This window comes from Loxodonta africana, chromosome 15 (assembly GCF_030014295.1).
Source record: "Loxodonta africana isolate mLoxAfr1 chromosome 15, mLoxAfr1.hap2, whole genome shotgun sequence".
Lineage (NCBI taxonomy): Eukaryota > Metazoa > Chordata > Mammalia > Proboscidea > Elephantidae > Loxodonta > Loxodonta africana.
This window is the reverse complement of record NC_087356.1, coordinates 46592679-46616484: the sequence shown is the minus strand read 5'-3', so window position 1 is coordinate 46616484 and position 23806 is coordinate 46592679. Positions and strand designations below refer to the sequence as shown.

Sequence of the window (23806 nt, the reverse complement as noted above, 5' to 3'; positions counted from 1 at the left end):
ATGTACAGAAGAAATTATAAATCTCTAGTTATATGTATATATGTACAGAGGAAAATGTGTAGAGGAAAATATCTACATATAACTATAGATTTTCACCCAATTCCATCATAGGACCTGTACTCCTTTACTCCTTTTAAACCTGCTGTTTTCATGTAGCAAAATAGTAGAATATCTTTCCATACCAAATATGAATAATGACATGATAATTTTGAATAACTATACAGTATTTCATTGTATAGCTGCACCATCATTTATTTATTCTAATCAATTACCATGATTGGAATAAATAAAATAGTTGATTGGAATAAATACTATAGTTATATTTATATATGTGCAGAGGAAAACCACCACTTGTCTGTGAGCTTGTCATACTGTGGTGCCTTGAGTGTTGCTGTGATGCTGGAAGCTATGCCACCTGTATTTCAAATAACAGCAGGGTCACCCATGGTGGACAGGTTTCAGTGAAGCTTCCAAACTAAGACAGACTAGGAAGGATCTGGAGGTCAAGTTCTGAAAAAATTGGCCAGTGAAAACCTTACGAACAGCAGCAAAACATTGTCTGATATAGGTGAGACCCTCAGGTTGGAAGACACTCAAAATACGACTGGGAAAGAGATACCTCCTCAAGGTAGTGTCAACCTTAATGATGTGGATGGAGTAAAACTTTGGGGGCCTTCATTAGCTGATGGAACACAGCTCAAAATGAGAAGAAACAACTGCAAACATCCATTAACAATCAGAATGTATGCAAAGGCATTCAACTGTGTGGGCCATAACAAATTATGGTTAACATTGTGAAGAATGGGAATTCCAGAACACTTAATTGTACTTATGAGGAGCTTGTACGTAGACCAACAGGCGGTTGTTCAAACAGAACAAGGGGTTACTGAGTGGTTTAAAATCAGGAAAGGTGTGTGTCAGGGTTATATTCTTTGGTCATACTTATACAATCTGTATGCTGAAAAAATAATCTGAGAAGCTGGACTACATGAAGAAGATTCAGCATCAGGATTGAAGGAAACTCATTAATAACCTTGCTGAATCAAGCGAAGGTGACTTGAAGCACTTACTGATGAAGATCAAAGACAACAACCACCATGATGGATTACACCTCAACGTAAACAAAACAAAACAAAACAAAACAAATCCTTACAATTGGACTAATGAGCAACATCATGATAAATGGAGAAAATCTTGAAGTTATCAAGGATTTCATTTTACTTGGATTCACAATCAATGCCCATGGAAGCAGCAGTCAGAAAATCAAACGACGTATTGCGTTGGGCAAATCTGCTGCAAAAGACCTCTTTGAAGTGTTAAAAAGCAAAGATATCACTTTGAGAACTAGGGTGCACCTGACCTAAGCCATGGTACTTTCAATGGCCTCATATACATGCAAAAGCGGGCCAGTGAATAAGGAAGACTGAGGAGGAATTGATGCCTTTGAATTATGGTGTTGGTGAAGAATATTGATTATATCATGTACTGCCAGAAGAACAGACATGTCTGTCTTGGAACAAGTACAGCCAGAATGCTCCTTAGAAACAAGGATAGCGAGATTTCGTCTCAAGTACTTTGGACATGTTATCAGGCAGGACTAGTCCCTGGAGAAAGACTTCATGCTTGGAAAAGTAGAGGGTCGTTGAAAGAGAGGAAGATGCTCAACGAGATGGATTGATAAGTGACTACAACGACGGGCTTAAGCATAGTGATGATTGTGAGGATGGCATAGAATTGAGCAGTGTTTTGTTCTGTTGTACATAGGGTCGCTGTGAGTGGGAACCAACCTGATGGCACCAGTAACAGAAATAAGCAAAGGAAAAAAATGTTGTCATTGGCTTTCTGATCACGCACTCACAGAAGATATCTCCACGTTTCTCTTTCAGCTAATCTGGATTTTCAGGTTTTTCTACAATGAACATGAAGCCCAAACAACTGGTGAGCTCCACCTCCAGTATCTCCCATGCACTTGGCAAAGGGAGGAAGGACAGAAGGAAGAAAGCAAAGAAGAAAGGGAGGGAGGAGATGAAAGAGAGAGGGAAGGAAGGAGGGAGTAAAGGGAGTCATTTTAAAAATTGTTTTACCTGAGCCGCTATTGGTTCTGACTCCTTGGGTCTGAAAGCACCTGGTGGCCCAGGAACTGTGTGCTCAAGGACAGCTGGAAAGTTCCAAGGAAGTTCTTCAGAATTGCTGTAAAGAGATTGCCTCCAAAGTTTTCCTTCTCAGAAAAATAATGAACAGCAAGTGTTTCCGGAGTCTTTAGGGCGATGTGAAATCACTCCGGAAAGCCCTGCCCCTCCCCAGTTTGTGGCAGTTTCAGGGCCCCTCCTTAAATGCATATTTAAAAGGGCTGAGACATCCTCCAAGGAGCCGCTGACACCACAGGCTCTGGCCAGGAGAAAGGAGCATTTCAGGTGTCCTTTGGGGAGCTGCGTTTTCTCCTCCCCAGCAGCACTGGGCTCCCTCCTGATCCCAGACCCAGAATCTTCTGCTCTGTACAGGCTGCTTATGTGCGTGGAGGCTCCAGAGGCTGTTTGCTACTCAGCCCCTGGCAGCTCAACCTGTCTCCACCTAAGGCTTTCTGTTATTTATTTCAAAATAGAGGAGTCTACACACTGTGGAGCTCGAGATGGTCCTGAGTGGGGTGCTGTGCTTCCGGTGAGTACTGAGCCTCTGATGTGGTGGTGTCCTCTGGGGAAAGTGGGTCTGGGTAGACCTGTTGTCCAGCCTTATGAGGCAGGAGTGGGCTGCAGTTGTTCTGAGCTGTGGTTCTCATAGTTGGAGCAGGTAGCTGGAAAGTTGTGAATGACATCTCCCTGCCTTAGAGACGTTCCTCCAGCCTTCTTCAGGCTGAAGTAGGCCACTTCATGGGGGTTCTCTGATGCTGAAGAGGGACAAGTGAACCACCCACCCCATAGCTGAAGCCTAAGCTATCTGTAATGAGAATGGATCTGGAAGTAAGGAGAGCTGGCTTAGAACTCTACTATTGCCACCCACGTTGCTGAATCGATGCCAGCCCAACCGCTCTGTGCCACTGCCTCCTTGATGCCATTTGCAGTTTAAAAAAAAAAAGGAACAGCCACTCAATCTTTCTGTCCACTAGCATGTACTGAGCCAGGTACTCTGCAATGCCCTGGATTTTTACAACAGAGAATGAAACTGGTGCTTGCTCTTGAACTCAAAGTCTAGTGTACCCATTGCTGTTAAGTCGATTTCAACTTATAGTGACCCCAAAGAACAGAGTAGAACTGCCCCATAGGGATTCCAAGGAGCAGCTGGTAGATTCAAACTGCTGACCAAAAGTTTGAGCTCTTAACCATTGCGCCACCAGAGGTCTGAGTCTAGTATAGCACTTCCCAAAGCGTGTTCTATAAAATTTGAGTCCTATGAGATGTTTTCTGAGATAAAGTTCCCTGGTCATGTATTGTGGAAAATGGTATTTTCTGTGGCTCCTTACTAGAAAACTGCAGTGCAATTCAGCATATTAGTAACTTTGAGACTTTCTGGAGTAAAGAGACTTGCTTAATGGTGTTTAGCCAAACATTGAACCAATTTGTCCAAAGCATGCTTTTTGTCTCCCTTATATTACATCTGGAGAAACCCACCTTAGGATATATCTTTAACATCACTAGACATTAGAAAATCAACTGAGATCATAGAAGGAAAATTTTTGAAAAGAAAAATGAAAGAATTCTAGATTAAAAAAAATTCCTCATTTAGTAGGGAAATCTATCTCTTGATGTCATCAATATAATTGAAGAATCAGATTTTAATCTGAGATAGGCCTGGGCATTACCTAACCCATAGTCTTAGTTCAACAACAGGGAAATTCGGACCCAGAGTGGGAGAGAGACCTGTCTGTTGTGACTCAACAAAGGTGGCGGAATTGCAATGAGAACCCAGGTATCTGACTCTTGGTCCAGTTTCTTTCCCAACATAACACACTGAGGTGATTGGTTGGTATAGAAAAGACTGGATAGGAATAAGAAACCAACCCCAGTCTTTGATGGGAGGGTCCTATTGGTAGAGTGTGATTCCAGCAGGGTTAGGAGAGAAGACAAAGAGCGAGGAGAGGGAGACAAAATGCCTGCAAATGGGCTACTCTCTGGAGTCCAGCAAGGGGAGTGCCAGTCCCCCCCAACAGTCTTACCCAATTGCAATGTTTCAGAATGAAGGATGCGGCATTGAAGGTGCTCTACCTGCATGAGAACCAGCTTCTGGCTGGAGGGCTGCATGCTGGGAAGGTCATTAAAGGTTGGTGGCACAACAGGACCCTACTGTCCTAGGTCTCTGCACTCTCTGAGGGGAGGGGCTGCAGAATCCTCATACAAATGTGCACAGACCCGTGGGCCCCAGGCCTGATCTATTAGACATAGCATCACCTAACCAGGCTCTGAGCAAGAACAAGAAAGTGAGGACACAGGTTTCAATGCAGAGGTGGGAGGTTTTCCAAGAGGAATGTTTTGGCAATCCATCGTAGGCAGGCTTCAGTCAAGCAGCCGTTTTCCAGGGAGCCAGTGCTGAGGCCTGGACTTAGGCTCTCTGTGCCCTTATGCACACATAGGGGTTGGTTTCTGCCCCTCCACCCTGGGTCCCCTCTGCTCTCTGAGAGTTCTTGTTTTCTCAGAGTAGTGGGACCCAGAGAGTGGTGGCACCACCTGACCTTGTGCTTACTCTGTCCCCCACACTGTGATAGTGACTACGTTCTAGAATGGGGTAACCTGCTCATTCATCTAGGACACCATCACTTGGCACTGTTGCTGGGCTGTATGTGCGTGGGGAGGGGTGATTGGTACAGGAAGGAATGAGACTCTCCTCTGTCCTCAGAAATCTCACAAGAGGTCAGAAAGATGTCCGAACAATTGTAACAGGAGGCTGAACAAGGCAAGGAGCAGAAAAGGGGGCAGAGAGCCATGGCATATTAAAGCAGGTATTGGGGGTTAAAGAAGACTTAAGCAAGGCCTGGAAAGGTGAGGAAGATTTGATCTTAAACAAGGGGATGGAGTAGAAGCAGGTACAGTGTGCTTGTGGGCCTCGGGGTTCATTCTGGACTAGCTGGGAAGAGACTCCCCTTTCCCAGGCCTGACACAACAGGACAGAAGCTATGAGGCTTTCCTTCTGCCCTGCCTAGGATAGGATGTCTCACACAGATCCTGCTCCCCAAAGTTCTGGGCTGGGGAAGAGGGGAAGCAAGGGTATCGAAGACCCCTGCATCTGGCCTCTTTCCTCTAGGTGAGGAGATTAGTGTTGTCCCCAATCGGTCACTGGACACCAGGCTCTCGCCAGTCATCCTGGGCATCCAGGGAGGGAGCCGGTGCCTGTCGTGTGGGACAGGGCAAGAACCGACTCTGAAACTAGAGGTGAGTCCTGTTGGGACATCCTCCCCACCTGGCAACTAAATCAACAGGTGCTGAGCCCCTGAAGCCATGTGTCTTGCAGCTGAAGAGCCTCCACAGGGAATGCCCATGCAGGATTTGTTTAGTTGCACTTCTGCCTCCCCTCTTGAACCCTGCCCAGTCCCTCTGCTCAGCTCTCCTCCTCTATTCCTGCCCCTCACCTACTCTGCCCCTCTGCCCATAGCCAGTGAACATCATGGAGCTCTACCTTAGTGCTCAAGAATCCAAGAGTTTTACCTTCTACAGACGGGACACCGGGCTCACCTCTAGCTTCGAGTCGGCTGCCTATCCAGGCTGGTTCCTCTGCACTGTGCCTGAAGCAGACCAGCCCCTGAGACTCACCAAGCTCCCTGAGTACGCCGGCTGGGACGCCCCCATCACAGACTTCTACTTCCAGCAGTGTGACTAGGGCAGTATGCCCCATGACTCCCTGGGCAGGGCCAGCTAGGGCAGGGGCTGGTGGAGGAGACCCATGGCGACCACTCCCCTGTGCTGCCATGGCCCTCACCTCTGGCTGGGCATAGGGCCGTACTCCTTCCTCCTGCTTCCTAGTTTAGGTAAATTCTCCTGAGACCTGGGGCTCTGTCCACAGTTTCCTTCCCTGCTGTGGAATCTTGTGAAAACTACCAGGAATGAACCAGGAGTTACACAACAGAATCTCCAAGGGCCCGGGTGGAGGGGAGTGGTGGGAATTATTTATACTTAATAGTAATTTGGAATCCCTGGGTGGGGCAAATGGTTAACGTGTTTGGCTGCCAACTGAAAAGTTAGAGGTTCGAGTCCACCTAGCATCACCTGGGAAGAAAGCCTGGATGATCTACTTTCAAAAAATCAGACATTGAAAATTCTGTGAACATAGTTCTATTCTGACACACATACAATGGTCATGAGTAGGAATTGACTCTATGGTAAATGTTATTGTTTTTTATAATATATATCCGGAGTCCCTGAACAGTACAAGCCAGCCTGTCTATAGTTGAGCCCTACTGCTGCCAGGTCCCACAGAGGTTCTGCCATTCACCATTGTGCAGGAGAAGAAGGGTGGGTCCTTGGTCTAGCCCCTTCCCTTTAATTTTGCTGGCACCACATCCTTTTTCCATCTTGGCCAAGGAGATACTGGCCCTTATCATCTAGCCATGAGTGTGAGAGTGTGGTGGTGCCGGAGAAAATGACTCCAGCTTAGAAGACAGAAGACACATTTTTGAAGACCCAAGTACAATTAAAATCCCAGATGCTGGTCTGTATTTATATGGAAAGATGCTCATGACACCTTAAGTGAGAAGAGCATGGACACCATTTTAGTTTAAAACAAACAAACAAATTAATTCCATTTTAGTTTAAAACAAACAAAAAAAACCCACAAAGCTCCTATCTGTGTATTCCTACATAAGGAAAAGTCTGGAAGAGTATATTTAAATTTTAACAATGTCAAGGTGGTGTTATTATAGATGGTTTTTCTTTTTACTTATCTGTATTTTCTGCAAATGAAGAGAGAGTACTTGTATAATAATAATAATAAAAGAAATTAATCCTGAGGTAGGCAGAGTGGACATCATGGTTCAGATTGGCCTCAGCTCCCACTTTCCCAGAGTGAAATTCAAATTGAATTGAGCTTTGCTGCTCTGATTTGTAGCAGCAGAGTTAGAAAACAGATCTCGGCAAAGCAATTGAGAAAGAGAATGTGATGGTTTAGTGTGGCTGGAATCTCATGAGAACGGAATTTACAGGGGAAAAAAAAAAGTCCTGTATTTTGACCTGGAGATTCCAAGGTGTGATAGTCAGTTTCCAAGATGACTGCCAACAATTCCTGTCTCTTGATATTCATACCCGATGTGTCCCCTCCCACATTGTACCAGAGTTTGTCCTGGTGACCAATAAAATATGGCAGAAGTGATGGCATACCACTTCTGTAATTAGGTTATAAAAGATGCTGTGATTTCTGTCTTGGGCTTTCTCTCTCTCTCTGTCTCTTGGATCACTACTCTGGGGGAAACCAGCTGCCATGTTGTGAGCAGGCCTATAGAGAGAGACATGTGATATAGAAGTGAAGCCTCCAGCCAATAGCCACATTAATGAGCTCGGAACCAGATCCTCTAGCCCCAGTCAAGCCTTCACATGATGGCAGCCCGGGAGTTTGCAACTTCAGGAGAAACTCTGAGCCAGAATCACATAGCTAAGCTGATCCCAGATTCCTGACTTTCAGAAACTGTGTGAGATAATAAATGTTGTTTTAAGCTGCTAAGTTTTGGGGTAACTTGTTTTGCAGCAATAAATAAGTAAAACACAGTGAAAAAGCAATAAATGTGTTTATTTTATTATTAGCCAATTTTTACCAGCGTTTTTATTTTCCTTCACAAAGCAAACAACTGTCTTTTTATTTCTCCAAGTGTTCTCTTTAAAAATCTTTCCTCACTATCTTTGCACCTTCAGTCATAAGTGCCAGGGACTGTGTCTTGACAGTCTCTACCTAAGCTCTAGGAGCTGGACCCATCTCTGAGCCCTAGATAAGACCAGCCTGGTAGGTTCAAAATCTGCTGAGGGACTGGCAAGGAGGTGGCCAGGCCAGAAGGGACTGCCTCTGTGGGTCTTAGTAACTTCAGTTTAGATGCAGTTTAAGTCACTGGGCATCAGGCAGCACAACTCGACGACTGGGCTCTCAAGGCTGAAGAGAGCATGAGTAACAGGGTTCAAGCTGTGTTTCTACAGACCCAGTTCATATTCTCTCTTTGCCAACATGCCCAGACACTGTCTCGAGATGTTCCCTCTGCTTTAGAACTCTTCACTCATCCTCTCTGCCTCGAGAAATCTTTAATCTTTTAAGGTGCTCTTAAGATGTCACCCTCTCCAAGAGCCTTCTTTGTTGAGTTGATATCTCTGGTCACCTGCTCTAATAATGTTTTATGCACATCTTTATTGTAGCCTCCCACATTGTAGTGAGATGTTTTGGAGTCTATGGCCCCTAGAATGAGCTCAATGTCAAGGCTGTATTATTTTATTTCTCAACACCTACTTGGCAAATAATTGAAACTCAGTGAGTACAGAATGTGGAAACTATTTCTCCATCCTGGAATATTATCTTCTCCTCCACCTATCTAAATAGGTCAACTCTTAAGGGAGCAACTCGAATTCCACCTTATGCTTGAAGGTCTCTCCAGGCTGAAATGATTGCTTTATCATTTGTGGGGTGATGTAGTTCCAAGGGAATAGAATCTCAAGAATGAGTTTCTGAATTGCTTCTGGGGCTTCTGGAACTGGGTCTTGAACCTGACTAGATATAAGGGTACAAATGACTCCAATCATTGGATTTATCATGTAAGACTGTTCACCTCCCCCAGGAGTGTCCAGAGGACACACCACCTTTCAACAAAACCGAGGAATAGATTTGTGAAGGGAGCCCCAGTATCCTTGAAGAGCTCTGTTGTATCTCTCCTCTATAGATCAGCTACTACAGACGGAATTGCTGCCACTGAATAGGTTAAGTGCTGCTACTTGACCCCTGCCACCCATCAATCCAGCATGGGATAAATGGATTAGTGGGTGGCAGGGGTCAAGTAGCAGCACTTAGTTACTGTACAAAGTGAGCATTTTTTCCATAATGGACAGCAGAGTCAAATATATAATCAGAATACTCTGACTTGCAGAAACCAATGGCATAATCTAGTTGATCATGAAGTGAAATAGATGGGAATTCTACTAAATTCTTACTTGATGTATATAAGTGGGAGGGTTCTGGGTCAAGTAAACATAAGTGTAAGTTGAATCATCAAAACAGAGAGTCATGACTTTTAAATCAGTTCTCAGACTTGAGCTAGTTTACAGACACAGAATTCTTTGAATGAAGTGAAGGCCAGGTCACCTTGAAGAAGGACCCTGCTACACTGCTAAAGATTTATACTGTTAATCTTTCTCCAAGCTTCCCTGAAGGGAAGTTGCCAGTGTGACTGTTAATTGGGGAAAGGAAATAATCAGATTTTTTGGTGATTACTGGACACCGGCTCTGAACTGACACTAATCATAGGAAACTCAAAATGTCACTGTGGTCTACCAGTAGAGTAGAGACTTATAGAAGTCAGATGATTAATGGATCTTTAGCTCAAGCCCATTTCACAGTGGGTCCAATGGGTCCCCGAGCCCATCCTGTGTTTATTTTTTCAGTTTTTGAATGCTTCTGTAAAAACTACCATCTGTGGACTTACAGAATGTCTTATTCAACATAGTGGTGTCTATTACAGATTGAATTGTGTCCCTCCAAAATATGAGTTATAGATCCTAAGTCCCATACCTGTGGCTATAATCCCATTTGGGAATGGGTTTTCTTTGTTAAGTCAATAAGGCAGTATTAGTGTAAGGAGTGTCTAAAGTCAATCTCTTTTGATATATAAAAGGGCAGATTAAGCAAGTCAGCAAACACAAACAATGCAGAAGATACACACTTCTTGATCACCAAGGAACCTAGGAATAGAAGCTGAAAAGAGACAAGGACTTTCTCCCAGAGTGGACAAAGAGAGAAAGTCTTTCCCTAGAGCTGGCACCCTGAATTCAGACTTCTACCCTTCTAAACTGTGAGAAAATAAGTTTCTGTTTGTTAAAGCCACCCACTTGTAGTATTTCTGTTACAGTAGCACTAGACAACTAATACAGAATTCGGTACTGAGGAGTGGGGTGCTGCTCTAACAGATATCTAAAAGGTGGAGGTGGTTTTGCAATTGGGTAATGGGTAGAATCTGGATGAATTTTCATGTGCTTCATAATAAGGTCCTAGAATAGACTGTTGGTAGAATTGCAACACCAAGAGCAATTCTGGTGAGGGCTCAGAGAGAAGTAGGAGAGCTACAGAGAAAGTCTCCACCATCTTAGCAAATACATATGGTGCCAACAGCAGAATGTTGCTAGAAAGGTGGACATTAAATGTGCTTCTGGTGATGTTTTAAAAGGAAATGATGAACATGGAATTGAAGAATGGAGAAAGGATAATGCTTTTTATGCAGTGGCAAAGAACTAGTCTAAATTATGTTCAAATATTTGTTGGAAGGTAGAACTTGTAATTGATGAACTTCGATATTTGGCTGAGAAGATTTCTAAGCACGATCTTAAAGAAGAAAAGTGGTTTCTCTTTGGAGCTTACAATGAATGTGGAAGGAAAGAGATGTGCAAAACGAAACCAATACTTAGAAGATTTGGAAAACTCTGTTGCACAAGCAAAGAACACATGCCCTAAATCTCTTACCAAGGATTCTCACCAAGGACTTGATGACTCAGTCTTTTATTAAAGAGATTAAGTCTGTTACTTATGGATCCGTTTAACCAAAGCAAAAATCCCGTCAGCTTAGAGTGAAAGGGAAAAGAGTACAAAATGAAGGAAAGCTGCCTGCCACCTGGAAAGACTTGGATCCAAACGTCTGTTGTCCTCCAAGAAAAGAAAACACTATCCCTGGAGTAATTTGAAGATCAGCAGAACTGTTGGAAGGAGCTTGGGAAGAAGGGCTGCCTCAGTTTCCAAGGGTGGAGCCACAGCCTCCTGGGTTTCAACAGGTGTAGCTACTGCTTCCTAAATTTTATGCAAAGTAGGGGATTTATATGTTTTCCAGAGTTAAGCAGTCCAGGACTGCCATAGCAGTGCCACAACACAAGCAGATCCATGAGCTCTTTCCCCTTTTCTATTCAGTCATTCTTGGCAAGATGGCTGGTCCACTTCCAACACTAAATCTATCCTAGACAGAGCTTCCTTAGTTTTAAAGAAGTATGTCTCCACCACCTCAGTTCCAGAGAGTCAGGCTGCCATTCAGGTAGGCCAAGAGAAAGGGTTACCACCCAAAGATGAGGGGTGTGGGGCCGCTATGCCAAGGTGCAGGAGAATGGAGCCTGCCAGGGCCAGGGAAGTGGGGTTGCCACTCAGATAGATTGACTAGGAGAACAAAAAAAAAGCCAAAACAGCAGAGTTGTCTTCCCAGTGGGCCTGGAAGGTGGTGTGAAGCTCAGAACTCAGGGACCTCCACACAGAATCTAGAGAGTGTAGTCAACACCTAATGTCTGGAGGGTGGGGCCATTGCACAGACGGTCCTGGGGAATGGAGGATTATTTTCAAGCCTTGAGGGTCAAAGTAATGTATTCTTCTGGGTTTTGGACTTGCTTGATGCCTGCTATTTCTTCTCCTCTGTCATGGATTGAATTGTGCCCCCCCAAAATGTGTGTCAACTTGGTTAGGCCATGGTTCCCAGCATTGTGTGGTTGTCCTCCATTTTGTGACTGATACAATTTTCTTATATGTTGTAAATCCTCTGCCTGTGGTTAATGAGGCAAGATTAGATTATGTTAAAGAGGATTAGGATGGGATTGTAACACCCTTACTAAGGTCACATCTCTGATCCAATGTAAAGAGAGTTTCCCTGGGATATACCCTGCACCACCTTTTGTCTTACAAAAGATAAAAGGAGAGGGAAGCAGGCAGAGAGTTGGGAACCTCATACCACCAAGAAAGCAGCACCGGGAGAAGAATGCATCCTTTGGAGCTGGAGTCCCTGCATCTGAGAAGCTCCTAGGCCAGGGGAAGATTAATGAAAAGGACCTTCCTCCAGAGCTGACAGAAAAAGAAAGTCTTCCCTTGGAGCTGACACCCTGAATTTGGACTTACAGCCTACTAACTAGATTGTGAGAGAAAAAATTTCTCTTTGTTAAATCAACGCACTTGTGGTATTTCTGTTATAGCAGCACTAGATGACTAAGACACCTCCAATTGTAATGGAAATGTCTACCTCTTGCTTGTTCAACTATTTTACTTTGGAAGCAGACAACTTGTACTCTAGGTTTCACAGGTTCACAGGTGAAGAGGAATTTTGCCCCAGGGTGGAATACACCTAAAATCTCACCCGCATTTGATTTAGATGATTCAGAAGATGAGGTTTTTGGACTTGGAGTTGATTTAAGACTTTTGGAATGATGTGATGGGGTGAATATGCTTTGCATATGGGAAGGACAAGAATTTTGTGGGAACAAAGGATGGAATGTTATGGATTGAATTGTGTCCCCCCAAAACATGTGTTGTAAGTCCTAACACCTATACCTGTGGTTATAATCCCATTTGGGAATGGGTTTCTTTTCATGTTAATTAGGCAGTATTAGTGTAGGATGTGTTTTAAGTCAATCTCTTTTGAGGTATAAAAGTGCAGACTAAGCAATCAAGCAAGCACAAACAATGGGGAATACTTATGCCACATGATTGCCAAGGAACCTAGTAACAGAAGCTGAAAAGACACCAGGACCTTCCTCCAGAACAAACAGAAAGAGAGAGAGAGAGCCTTTCCCTAGAGGTGACACCCTGCATTTGGACTTCTAGCCTCCTAAACTGTGAGAAAATAAGTTTCTGTTTGTTAAAGCTACCCACTTGTGGTATTTCTGTTATAGCAGCGCTAGATAACTAAGACAGTGTTTCATACTGTCTCAGATCAAGGGAGTCACTTCACAGCAAATGATGTGTGGTAATGGCCCCATGTTTGTGGAATTCACTGGCCACACTATGCTCCTCATCATTCTGAAGCTGCTATCTTGATAAACCCAACCCAGTGACGTTGAGTCGATCCTGACTCAATAAATAGTCAATGTCTTTTTAAGAATCAGTTTTGGTTCCAGCTAGGTGGTAATACCTTGCAGGGCTCGGCAATGTTCTTCAGGGGGCATACTCTAAATCAGCATGCAATATATGGTGCGGTTTATCCCATAGCCGGATTTTTGGGTCCAGTAATCAAGAGGTGGAAATGGGAGTATTGCCACACACTATTACCCCTAGTGATCCACTAGCAAAATTTTTACTTCCATCCCTGAGACCCTATGGTTTGCTAGAATAGAGGTCTTAATTCCAAAGTGAAGAATACTTCCAGTAGGAGACACAACAATGATTCCACTGAAGTGGAAGTTAAGAGTACTATCCAGCATTAGGGCTTCTCTGAATAAACAGGCAAAGAAGGGAGTTACTGTACTGAATGGTGTAATTGATCCTGATTACCAAGGAGAAATCGGATTGTTATTATACAATAGGGGTAAAGAAGAGTATGTCTGGAATACAGGAGATCCTTTAGGGTGCTTCTTAGCACTACCATGCCCTGTGATTAAAGTAAATGAAAAACTGTAATAATCCAATTCAAGCAGGACTACTAATGGCCCAGACGCTTCAGAAATGAAGGTTTGGAGTACCCACCTGGTAAAGAGTCATGACCAGCTGAAGTGCTTGCTGAAGACAAAAGGAACATGGAATAGGTTGTGGAAAAAAGTAGTTATAAAAGCCAGCTATGACTATGTGACCAGTGGCAGAAATGAGGATTCTCATTTTTATGATTATTTCTACCTTATTTTGTTATGAATATGTCTGTGTGTGTATGTATTAAGCAAATATATTGTTTCATCCCCCATCCTCTTTTATCATACAGCATAAGATGTATTAACTTTTTATCATAATATGTAAGTTACAGGGTATCAAAGAAAAGAGTAAACATCACCCAAGGAGTTTGCATCCTCTTCTGGGAAAAGGGTTAGTGCCTTATTGGTTGTACACAGGATGGTTTTATTATATTAGAAATATGTGTTTGTTATTGCCTTTATTTGGAGATTAAATATGGAGATGTGTTTGGTTTAAGTTGGGGGGGGCAAGTTGACAAAGGGGTGGACCGTGATGCTTAATTTTATGTGTCAACTTGCCTAGGCTACAGTGCCAACTTGTTTGGTCAAACAGTAGTCTAGATGTTGCTATGAAGGAATTTATATGTGATTAACATTTAAGTCATTTGGCCTTAAGTAGAACAGATTATCCTACAAAATATATATAGACTTCATCCTATCTGTTGAAGATCTTAAGAGAAAAAACTGAGGTTTTCCAATGGAGAAGTTCTGCCTTGAGACTATATAACATAGACATCCTGCCAGAGTTGCCAGCCCACTGCCTGGCCTACTGATATTGTGCAGGAGACTGCCAGAGTTTCTAGCATGTTGCCTGACCTACAAATTTTGGCCTTGTCAGTCCCCACAATCGCTGTAGCTAATTCCTTAAAATAAATATGTGTGTGTGTGAGTGTGTGTGTTTGTGTGTATGCATATGCAGATCTATATCTATATCTTATTGGTTCTGTTTCTCTGGAGAACCTTGACTAACACACTAGTCCTCTTAATTATCTTTTAATGTGTTTGCAAGTTCGATTCCCAGTTAAACTGTAAAACTACTTAAGAACAGGAACCGAGGATTGTATGTCTTTGTAACACGGCAGGGTAAAATGCTCAGTAAATACTAGGTGATCACCTAGTATAGTACCCCACACTTTGATCCTTCCCACGAAGGGGTGAGAAACTGAGAAGGGGTATGAAGAACGATCATTGGACTTTTCTAAGGAAATTGCACCCCATTCCTGCTCTTTTTTTCTGGCCTCTCACCCTGCAGGTATCTGGGTCTTGAACTGACCCCTAACACTCCCTCAGAAGCCCTTTGTGGGGCTTTACTAATGACTTGAGAGGGAGAAATATAACGAGGCCATTGGTCCCCAGATAAGACTATGCCCTTGTGAATGGGTGGATGGATGGGTAGATGGATAGATGGATGAATGGATGGATGGACAGATGATGGATGATGGGTGGACAAGTGGGTGGGTAGGTGGATGAATGGGTGGGTAAACAGAGGGAGGGGCTGTGTTAAGTAATGTCAATTAGAGACCTGAGTATGCTTTATCCCTGCCCTGCTTGCACTGCTGTCTTCGACTGTTTATGCTTAGTAGTCTAAGACACATAGTGCTTCCCAGTCCCAGGGTGGTTATAAGGTCAAAGTCTTCTGAAGCTGGGTTTCCTTAGATGCTCTGCTTCATCATGCTGGGACCTCCGGAAAAGCAGAGACTCCCTTTTCATCTTTTCAAACAGAGCCACACTCTTAATTCTATCAGCTTCTGCTCTCACTCTGCCTCGCTAGCAGTAGCCAGACTTCATGGCTTAGAAACTGTTCTGTACTTGGGCCCTTCAAACACACTCTTTCCTCATTGCCTCCTCCACTTCTCCAAGCCTAGGCTGGAGTAACAGGAAGCACCAAAGAGAAGATGATATTAAGACTTCTGACCCCAGCACTGTTGATCTGGCTACTGAAACCACCAATAACTGCCAATGACAGTAGCTACAGAGCAGGGGCACAACGCCTGGCCTCAGTCAAGGCTTTATAGGTGGTCCTCTCCCCCTTCAACAAACATTCATTAATGTCCCTACCTCCTTATTATCCACACCGTGTCAAAGACATTATGAAATCCCTAGGCCCTTCTTTGCCATCCTGGAGCCAATTATAGAGATTGATGCAGGCCTTACCCACTTTGGCGACAGTATAAACCCAGTACAGATGCTCTGGAGAAGTCAGTCGGAGGCTCCAGGCTTCAGAGTTCCAGGCACCCTGGATCTGCAGGTCAGTGACGGGAAAGCACTATTCTCTCTCTTTCTCTCTTTCCTTCTTCCTTTTGTCAATATCTCTGACACGACACATGCTCATCCTTTCGCTTCTCCTGGCAAACGTTCTAGGTATTTAGGTGTCCCTTTGGTAGAACACTATGAAATGATAAATAAATCTAAGGGTATATAGAAGGGATTTGATGAAAAGGCATAGGTTAAGTCAAATAAAGATTTTTAAATATTTAAGGCCATAGATTTAGAAAGTAACCTCAGTAGAAATTATCTATGCCAATGGTATGCAAACAGTGTTTGGTGAAACTTGGGAGTTCCTCATAAATACTTCAGTGGATGAGGAAAATGGTAGGGGGCAGCCTTCTCTTGTCTCCATCACTTCCTACTTCAGCAAAAGCAGGTCCTCTTTATCCAATTTCTGTACTAAGTTTCTGCGTAAAATTTCATTGTGAAACCTAAAGAAAAGTTTTGAAAGCTATTGATTTTGCCCAACTTCCCATTCTGATGATGATAAGTTGGAGGTTCAGGGAGAAAAGGATCTTCCCCAAGGTAGCAAGACAAATTAGCTGCAGAAGCTGAACTAGTGCCCAACCTTGCCATTCAAAGTCTACTGTGTGTGTTTCTAAGTCTTGCTTATAAGCACCAATATGTGTCAGTTATGGTGGTCAGACAGAGCTACATGTGAGACATCAGCCATACTTCATGACTTCAAGATCTTGTTGACTTCTATAAGGGAAACAAACATATTTATGTAGACCAATAAAAAACACAGTGAAATTTAATATGAGTTCAGAGAAGGGCTGCAATAGTAAGAGAAAGTTTCATTAAACCCTGAGTTATGGAATTATAGATATTTTGATCTGGAAAGAACTTTAATATAATCCCATGATTTTATAGACAATGAAACTGAGGATAGAAGGTTAGGTGAAATAATCTTGTGTCTCTGAGAACTTACTCTGATCTGGTAATTAATTTGACAGAGCTAGATACTGATACCATGTCCAGTGACCTTAATATCAAAAGATCTGATTGGTTGGCAGTGAGGCAGGATGGCTTTTGATGCAGGTGGATCAGAAACAACTCTGACTATGGCCAGTGAGAAGATAAGAAGTCATGCTGCCTGGAGGGGTGGTTTAGTGCCAGCAGAGATGTGAGATACTATCATACAAGTAAATCAGAGCCACTGTAGATTCTAGAACTGTGTGGTGATGTGGTAAAAGCAGTACTTAGAATATGAGTTCAGGTACTTCACATAGGTTGGGGTAGATTAAAGGTAGAAAAATCAGGAATACAGGCACAGTTATAATTGTAATTAAGAAATTAGAGTTATATTTTAAAGGAACAATCTACCAGAACTTGTTGATAAGTCAAATATAGAGTCAAGACAAATGAGAGAAATTATCAATGATTCTCAGGTTTTGAATCTCACTGACTAGGGGAACATCACGGCAATGAAATTGAGAAGGCTAAATGGGGTTGCTTAATGGATGTTTGCAGCTGTTTCTTCTCATTTTGAGTCATGTCATATCAGCAAATGAAGATTTTGAAAGCTTTACTCCACCCACATCATTAAGGTTGACTCACTTTGAGGGGGTAGCTCTTCCCCAGTCATATCTTGAGTGCTTCTCAACCTGGTGGTCTCATCTTCTGATGTTCTGCTGCTGTTCATAAGGCTCTCACTGGCCATTTTTTTCAGAAGTAAACTGGATGTGGCAGTCTATTTCTTCCTAGTCTGTCTTTGGGATCTGTCCATCATGGGTGACCCTGCTTGTATTTGAAATACAGGTGCATAGCTTCAAGCATCACAGCAACACCAAGCCACTACAGTATGACACACTGACAGACGCATGCAAAAGGTCTCTTTAAAGTGTTGAAAACACAGATGTCACTTTGAGGTCTAAGGTACTCCTGGCATATACCACAATATTTTCGATTGCCTCATATGCATGCAAAAGCTGGACAATAAATAAAGGAGACTGAATAAGAATTGATGCCTTTGAATTCTGGGGTGGGGGAAGAATACTGACTATACCACGGACTTCCAGAAGAACGAACAAATCTGTCTTGGAAGAACTGCAGCCGGAGTGCTCCTCAGAAGCAAGGGTGGTAAGGCTTTGTCTCACATGCTTTGGACATGAGATCAACATGTGATCAGGAGGGGCCAGTTCCTGGAGAAGGACATTATGCTTGGTAAGGTAGAGGGTTATCGAAAAAGAGGAAGACCCTCGATGAGATAAATTTCCACAGTGGCTGCAGCAATGGGCAACTATTGTGAGGATGGCAGGACCAGGCAGTGTTTCATTCTATTGTACATACTGTCTCTATGAATCGGAACTGACTTGACAACACCTAATAATGACAACAACAACAAGTGAGTTGAGGAGGGAGAAGATAATGAATTTGATCTTAGATATATTTGGTTGGGCATGACAGCAAGATATCGAAAGAGGAATGTCCTCTAGACAGCTGGAGATAAAGTAGGGTGCTCATTCTAGGTTGGGGAGGCATTAAACAAAGATGATCACTGAAACTGTGGAAATTGATTAATTGCAACTCCCTGAGATATGGAAAGACAAGTAAGTGCTTAGGACTCCTTGTAATTCCCAACGTTAGGTATATCCCAGAAGTAGGGAGAGTCTGAAGTAGGCCTGAGAAGGAGCAGCTGGAGAGCAGGGGCAGATTACCCAGTCAGCAAGGTAAGCAGGTGTTTACTTGTGCTTATTTACACATTTGTAGTGCACAATGTCACATGGGTTTCAAAGATGTGGTGGTCAAAGATGTAGTGAAATTGTTCACAGTGTGAAATTGTGATGTGCAGAAGAACATGAGATCGACTGGATGGGCCCAGCACTGAATTTCTGCTAGCTATGTGAGCTGACACTGATCAAGAAAGGGAGCCAACACCCTGCCTGTCCAGCTTCACACAGCGCCCTCCTGATTTGTCCAGGCCGGTCCTCGCCACAGCTGCTAGGATGCCCAAATTTCTACTGGCGTAATTTTTTTTTTTTTTAACTGAAGGACCCCCGATAGTTTGGCTGGGAGGGAGCACAGCATCAAGCTGCCTTGCACTGAGGCCATGCTACTGTCAGACTACCTGAGATGGGGGCATCATCTAGTCCCTTGCAGCTCAAAATGTAGCTCAGGGGCCAGCAGCATTAGCATTATTTGGCTGCATGTTTGAAATGTAGAGTCTAGGGCCCTATCCCAGACCTCCAAAAAAACACAAACCAATTGCTGTGGACTCGATTCTGACTCATGGTGACCCCATGTGTTACAGACTAGAACTGTTCCTTAGGGTTTTATTGGCTGTAATCTTTATGGAAGCAGATAGTCAGGCCTTTCTTCCATAGCGCCACTGGATGGGTTTAAACAGCCAACCTTTAAGTTGGTAGATAGGCGCAAAATGTTTGTGCCACCCAGGGACCTTATGCCAGACCTCGGGATTCAGAATCTGTATTTTCTCAAGATCCCAGGTGATCCATGTGTTCACTATAGGGTGAGGAGAACTGAGCTAGTAGACTAGTAGACTGGTTCTCAAGCCTGGCTGATTACTGGAATCACTGCAAGCCCTGCAGAACCTGAACCTCCCTGCCAGGAAATAGTACTTATCAGAGGTTTTCTGGGTAATTTAGGTGGACAGTCCTGTGAGGGAGCAAGTGACTTAAATGAACATTTCATTTAAAAAAAAAATTAAAACTTTCTTTATACTACAAAAGAAATTACGTGGTCATTATAGGAACATTTTTAACAGGTGTTAATATGATAAAAATCACTTGTAATCGTGTTGGCCGTGGATAACTTCTACAATATTTTCAAAACCTATAGCACATTCTGTGTATGCGTGTCTCTATATGTGTGTGGATTTAAATGGAATAATGTGCATATTATTGATAATCTGTTTTCTCACTTAATATATTTGAAAAATTTCCATGTCATAATTTTAAAATAAGGTTCCTAGTATTGGCCTTTAGATTATTTCCAATGCTTTAATGTTGTAAAAAAATGATGCAGTGAACACCTTTATAACTAAACATTTGGGCAGAATAAGGGCAATAAATGGAATTACAGGGTCAATGTATTTATATTTCTTTAAGACATTTAATTCACATCACCAACATCCAACCAGAAATGTATCAATTTGCATTTCTATCAGTGCCCTGTTATCCTTCACTTACACCAACCTTTAAATGCCCGCCATTGTCCAAGGTGACAGAGCCAGTACTATAAAGCCACCTTGACTATAGTCATATTTCTTCTAACACACAGGCCAGAGTCCAGTTACTCTAAGGGGGCTGGAAATCATGCCCTTGGCAAAAACCCTGCTTATCTCTCAAGATGTCTCTCATTTCACTCTAGCCCTCTCTGACCCTACTACTTTCTTCTTACCTTCCTTCTTTCTTTTCCATCTTCTCTTATTTTTCTGAATTATAGCTTTTTCTTTCTTACTCATGAGAATCAGATCTATTTGATAAACCGTCTTAGCATTTTACTTTTCTGGGCTATTTTCCAATTCTTTCCTGTGTCCTGACTGGCTCTGGATTTCATCCATGCTAGATTCTAGATTGACTTTCCCAAAGTGTGACCTCTTTAGGGAAAAGCTCTAGGACAGGATAATACAATGGGAAGGGGCAGAGTCATGTAAAGCTTTGTGGTCTGGGGTTTACACTGAGATACTGTCTTCAGTTTAGATTGCTCATTCTCAAGAACACAAGCCCCTATATCACAAGCCTGTCCTATTTTCCATCTGAAATAGAGTAAGGGAGACTGGTTAGTCTCACTTTAACAGTCTCGGAAAAGTGATTCCAATCCTGATGGATGATGCTCTCTAACTCTCCAGGAAGACCTTGCCCACTCCAGCTAGCAGCTGGAGATTCCTCCTAGCCAGGCTGCTCATCCTTCAGCTGGGCTCTAAGTATCTAACACTCTGCTGGGGAAATAAGTGGGGGTGTAGTAGCCCTAGGGCCAGGCCGGAAGTGGGGGCTGGATTTGGGGCTGGGGCTTATCCTCAAGCTGTGAGGCTGGAGCATACCCCAACCTATTCTTCACCCTGGGGAATGTTCCTGGCTGAGCTACGGAGGAACCTGTTCTCCAGTTTCCTGGAGTTGGCAATAATGCAAAAAACATCATCAGGCCAGCTTGACTTGCTCTTGATGGCCCCAAATAAGGGAGAGGCAGAGTTGCCTGGAACTGCCTGGCGCTGCCTGGAGTTGCTGGGCAAGGGGAGACTTTGGTGGATTCTGGTAGGCATGTTGTAGACAAGTGGCCTCATAGATTTTTCTACCTGTAACTGGGTGAGAACTCTATTTTCCTCCTTCTCTAATAGGTCTTTTCTCATTCCCCCTTAGCAAGGACCTGACACCCTGATCACGGAAATGTGCTCTCTCCCCATGGCAAGATACTACATGTAAGTCTCCCTGGCTTTCCCCTCTTTCCTAATCAGGGAGTCTGGGGTCATGCTGGGAAAGGGAAGGCTGAGTCAGAGGGATGAGGCACCTTCTCACCTTAGAAATCCCAACTGCCCCATAATTAAGTTTAATTGTCATTACAATAACAATAGCTCTCCTTCCTGAGTGCCTCTGAGATGCCATCCATTCAACCTGCCCCACCTCCATCCTAAGAAATCTACAGGGGGAACTTTATTAACATGTTTTGCATATCTAGAAGCTGAGACTCTCAGAGAGGGGAAATAAATACCCTGATACCAAAAGGCAGAGCCAGGGATCAGATTCCACACCCTCTGTGCTGCTCCATCTGTCTCTTTCTAGAAGCCCAGAGACAGTTGAATTTGGATGACAGCATCTTTATATGATGGCCTCTTTGTCCTTTATTTCTAGTCTGGGCTTCCAACTCTTACTCGCATTTGACCTTATTCAAGATTTGCATTCTTGTATTTTACCATGTCATTGTCTGTGATTTTATTGTAAACTACCTCAAGCTGTCTGAGGAATGAGTTGGGACATAATAAAAATTAAATAGGATTGACTCTGGGGATGTATTTTCTCAGCCCCTACCTTGGGCCCAGTCTTAATGTAGACATGGAGGGAAAGTCATCTCCAGCCTGGCTGGGAAGGCAGGACACATGAGCACAAAACCCACAAACGACAATGTTTTGGGGGATATAGCTTGGGTGTAGTCTCTAAATAAAATGTTGCCAGCATTTTCTAATCACCTGTTTCTGGCAGGTGAGTTATCATGTCCTATGCTCACTCCCTGGTGGTCAAGGTTTGAGAGAGAATACCAGTTGGTAAGCTCAGGATCTTTTAAGGTCCTTATTTTTATCGTAAAGTGCACCGGCTTTAAACACATACAATAATTAGCTAAGGGTATTATTTGGAGAGAAAAATCTCCTGGAGGTGGTGGCATTTACGCAGAGGTTCTGCCCTTGAAAGTAACAAGGGCTCCCCAGGCTCTGAGAGTGATTGATGGGCACCTTTGAAACCAGCCAGGCAACTGAGCTAATAACTGTGTGACTTCGATGTTCCACACGCTCACCATGGTTTCTCCTCCACCTTCCCTGCACATATTTGCCCTCCGAGGCTGATTGTTACAGCCACAGCCAATCACAATGACTATAATCAGGCTATGCTCTCTGCTGACCTCCTGTATTTGGTACCAGTAATGCAAGGCCCTGCCCAGAGCACACTTTACTCAGGCCCAGAGCTGGAGAAGCCATATTGGCATACTTCATGTAATATAGAGTTTTTTTCCTGATCTGTAGATTTTCTCCTGTAAAGTCTTTAAAATATCTCAAAAACAAATCACATTTCACTATACACTAAAATAATTCCTTTACTGAAGAAAAAAAAAAAAAAAAACCAGTTGCCATGTTGGCCCCTACTCATGGTGACCCCATGTGTACAGAGTAGAATTGTTCCATAGGGTTTTCAAGGCTGTAATCTTTCAGAAGCAAAACCTTCTGAGGTGCCTCTGGGTGTTCGAAGTGCCAGCCTTTTGATTAGTTAGCCGAGCACCAACTGTTTACGCCATCAGGGACTCCTATTGAAGAGAATAAACAGCTATGAAACATTGAGGTAGGCCCAGAAAATCTGGGTTGAGGCTCCCAGGACCAATTGAACACCGATGGGAAATTATTCAGGAAGGGGATGGAAAAGCACTTGGATTGGCAGGAAAATTCTCTTTACTGCCTGTCAGAGGGCACTGGCTCCTCTCACTCCTCCAAGGGCCCTGATGGTGCCTAAGTCAGGTGAAGACGGGAAGCTAAGCCTCTGAAAATGACAAGCCCAGGAGGCCTTCCCTTGCCTTAAGACTCACCTAGTCTTTACCTGCTGTTGGATGGAGTAGCGCCCCCATTTCTTCCTGAAAAAAGGAGAATCCATCAGTGCTTAGTCTGGTAATTCAGAGCATGGAGGTGGAAGGGCTTTGGGGCTGAGGGTTGCCTGAAGGGTGCAGGCCATCAGCACTGCCATCCTGTTCCAGAATTAAGGATGTGGATCAGAAGGTGCTCTACGTGAGAGATGGCCAGGTCCTGGTGGGAGACTCGGATGCAGAGAACTGTTGTGCCGGTGAGCATCTGGGACTCAAGCCCCTGGGACTCACCCCATCCTCCATCTACCATAAACCCCTCACTTTTCCTCCCCCCTCCTTTCCTCCAGAGGGTCATAGCCTAGTGAGGGATTCTCAACCCTGTCAGGAGTTGCAGGTCATCCTGCAGCCTGCATGCAGGGCCAGAGCAGGTGTGCCAGGTCCAGCTCCTCCTGCCTAAACCTTCACTTGCCTCAAGCCTGAAATCTGGGGTCCCCTTATCTCCTGGTTCTTCTCTCTCTTCCATCCCAGAGAAGATCTGCATACTTCCCAACAGAGCCCTGGACCGCACCAAGGTCCCCATCCTTCTGGGCATCCATGGTGGGAGTCGCTGTCTGGCATGTGTGGAGACAGAAGAGGGGCCTTCCCTGCAGCTGGAGGTGAGACACCCCTCCCCATTCTGAGAGACCCTGTATTCTTGGCTCGGCCTTCAAGATGTCCTGGCATCTCCGGCC

General features: G+C 43.8%; 2 protein-coding genes across 2 annotated transcripts in view; both read left to right on the top strand.

Annotated features, from left to right (window-relative positions):
- Positions 1–2508: 2508 nt before the first annotated feature.
- The window catches only part of IL1F10 (interleukin 1 family member 10), a 33505-nt gene continuing 12207 nt past the window's right edge, over positions 2509–23806 (top strand). The window contains exons 1-4 of the mRNA XM_023557019.2: positions 2509–2658; positions 21155–21213; positions 23247–23332; positions 23604–23731. Of these exons, the coding sequence (XP_023412787.1) occupies positions 2509–2658; positions 21155–21213; positions 23247–23332; positions 23604–23731 (423 nt within the window). The remainder of the gene's footprint in view (positions 2659–21154; positions 21214–23246; positions 23333–23603; positions 23732–23806) is intronic.
- On the top strand, positions 2548–8886 carry LOC100666568 (interleukin-36 receptor antagonist protein). Its single transcript, XM_023557020.2, has 4 exons — positions 2548–2658; positions 4169–4254; positions 5233–5360; positions 5581–8886. Exons 1-4 carry the CDS (start codon positions 2630–2632, stop codon positions 5803–5805), a joined length of 468 nt encoding a protein of 155 aa, XP_023412788.1. The 5' UTR covers positions 2548–2629; the 3' UTR covers positions 5806–8886.

Bases quoted from the DNA above. Each gene is read 5' to 3' on its own strand.
- LOC100666568 (XM_023557020.2), top strand. From the start codon at position 2,630: ATGGTCCTGAGTGGGGTGCTGTGCTTCCG. The intron at 2,659-4,168 runs GTGAGTACTGAG...GCAATGTTTCAG, and splicing joins AGTGGGGTGCTGTGCTTCCG to AATGAAGGATGCGGCATTGA. The intron at 5,361-5,580 runs GTGAGTCCTGTT...CTCTGCCCATAG, and splicing joins AACCGACTCTGAAACTAGAG to CCAGTGAACATCATGGAGCT.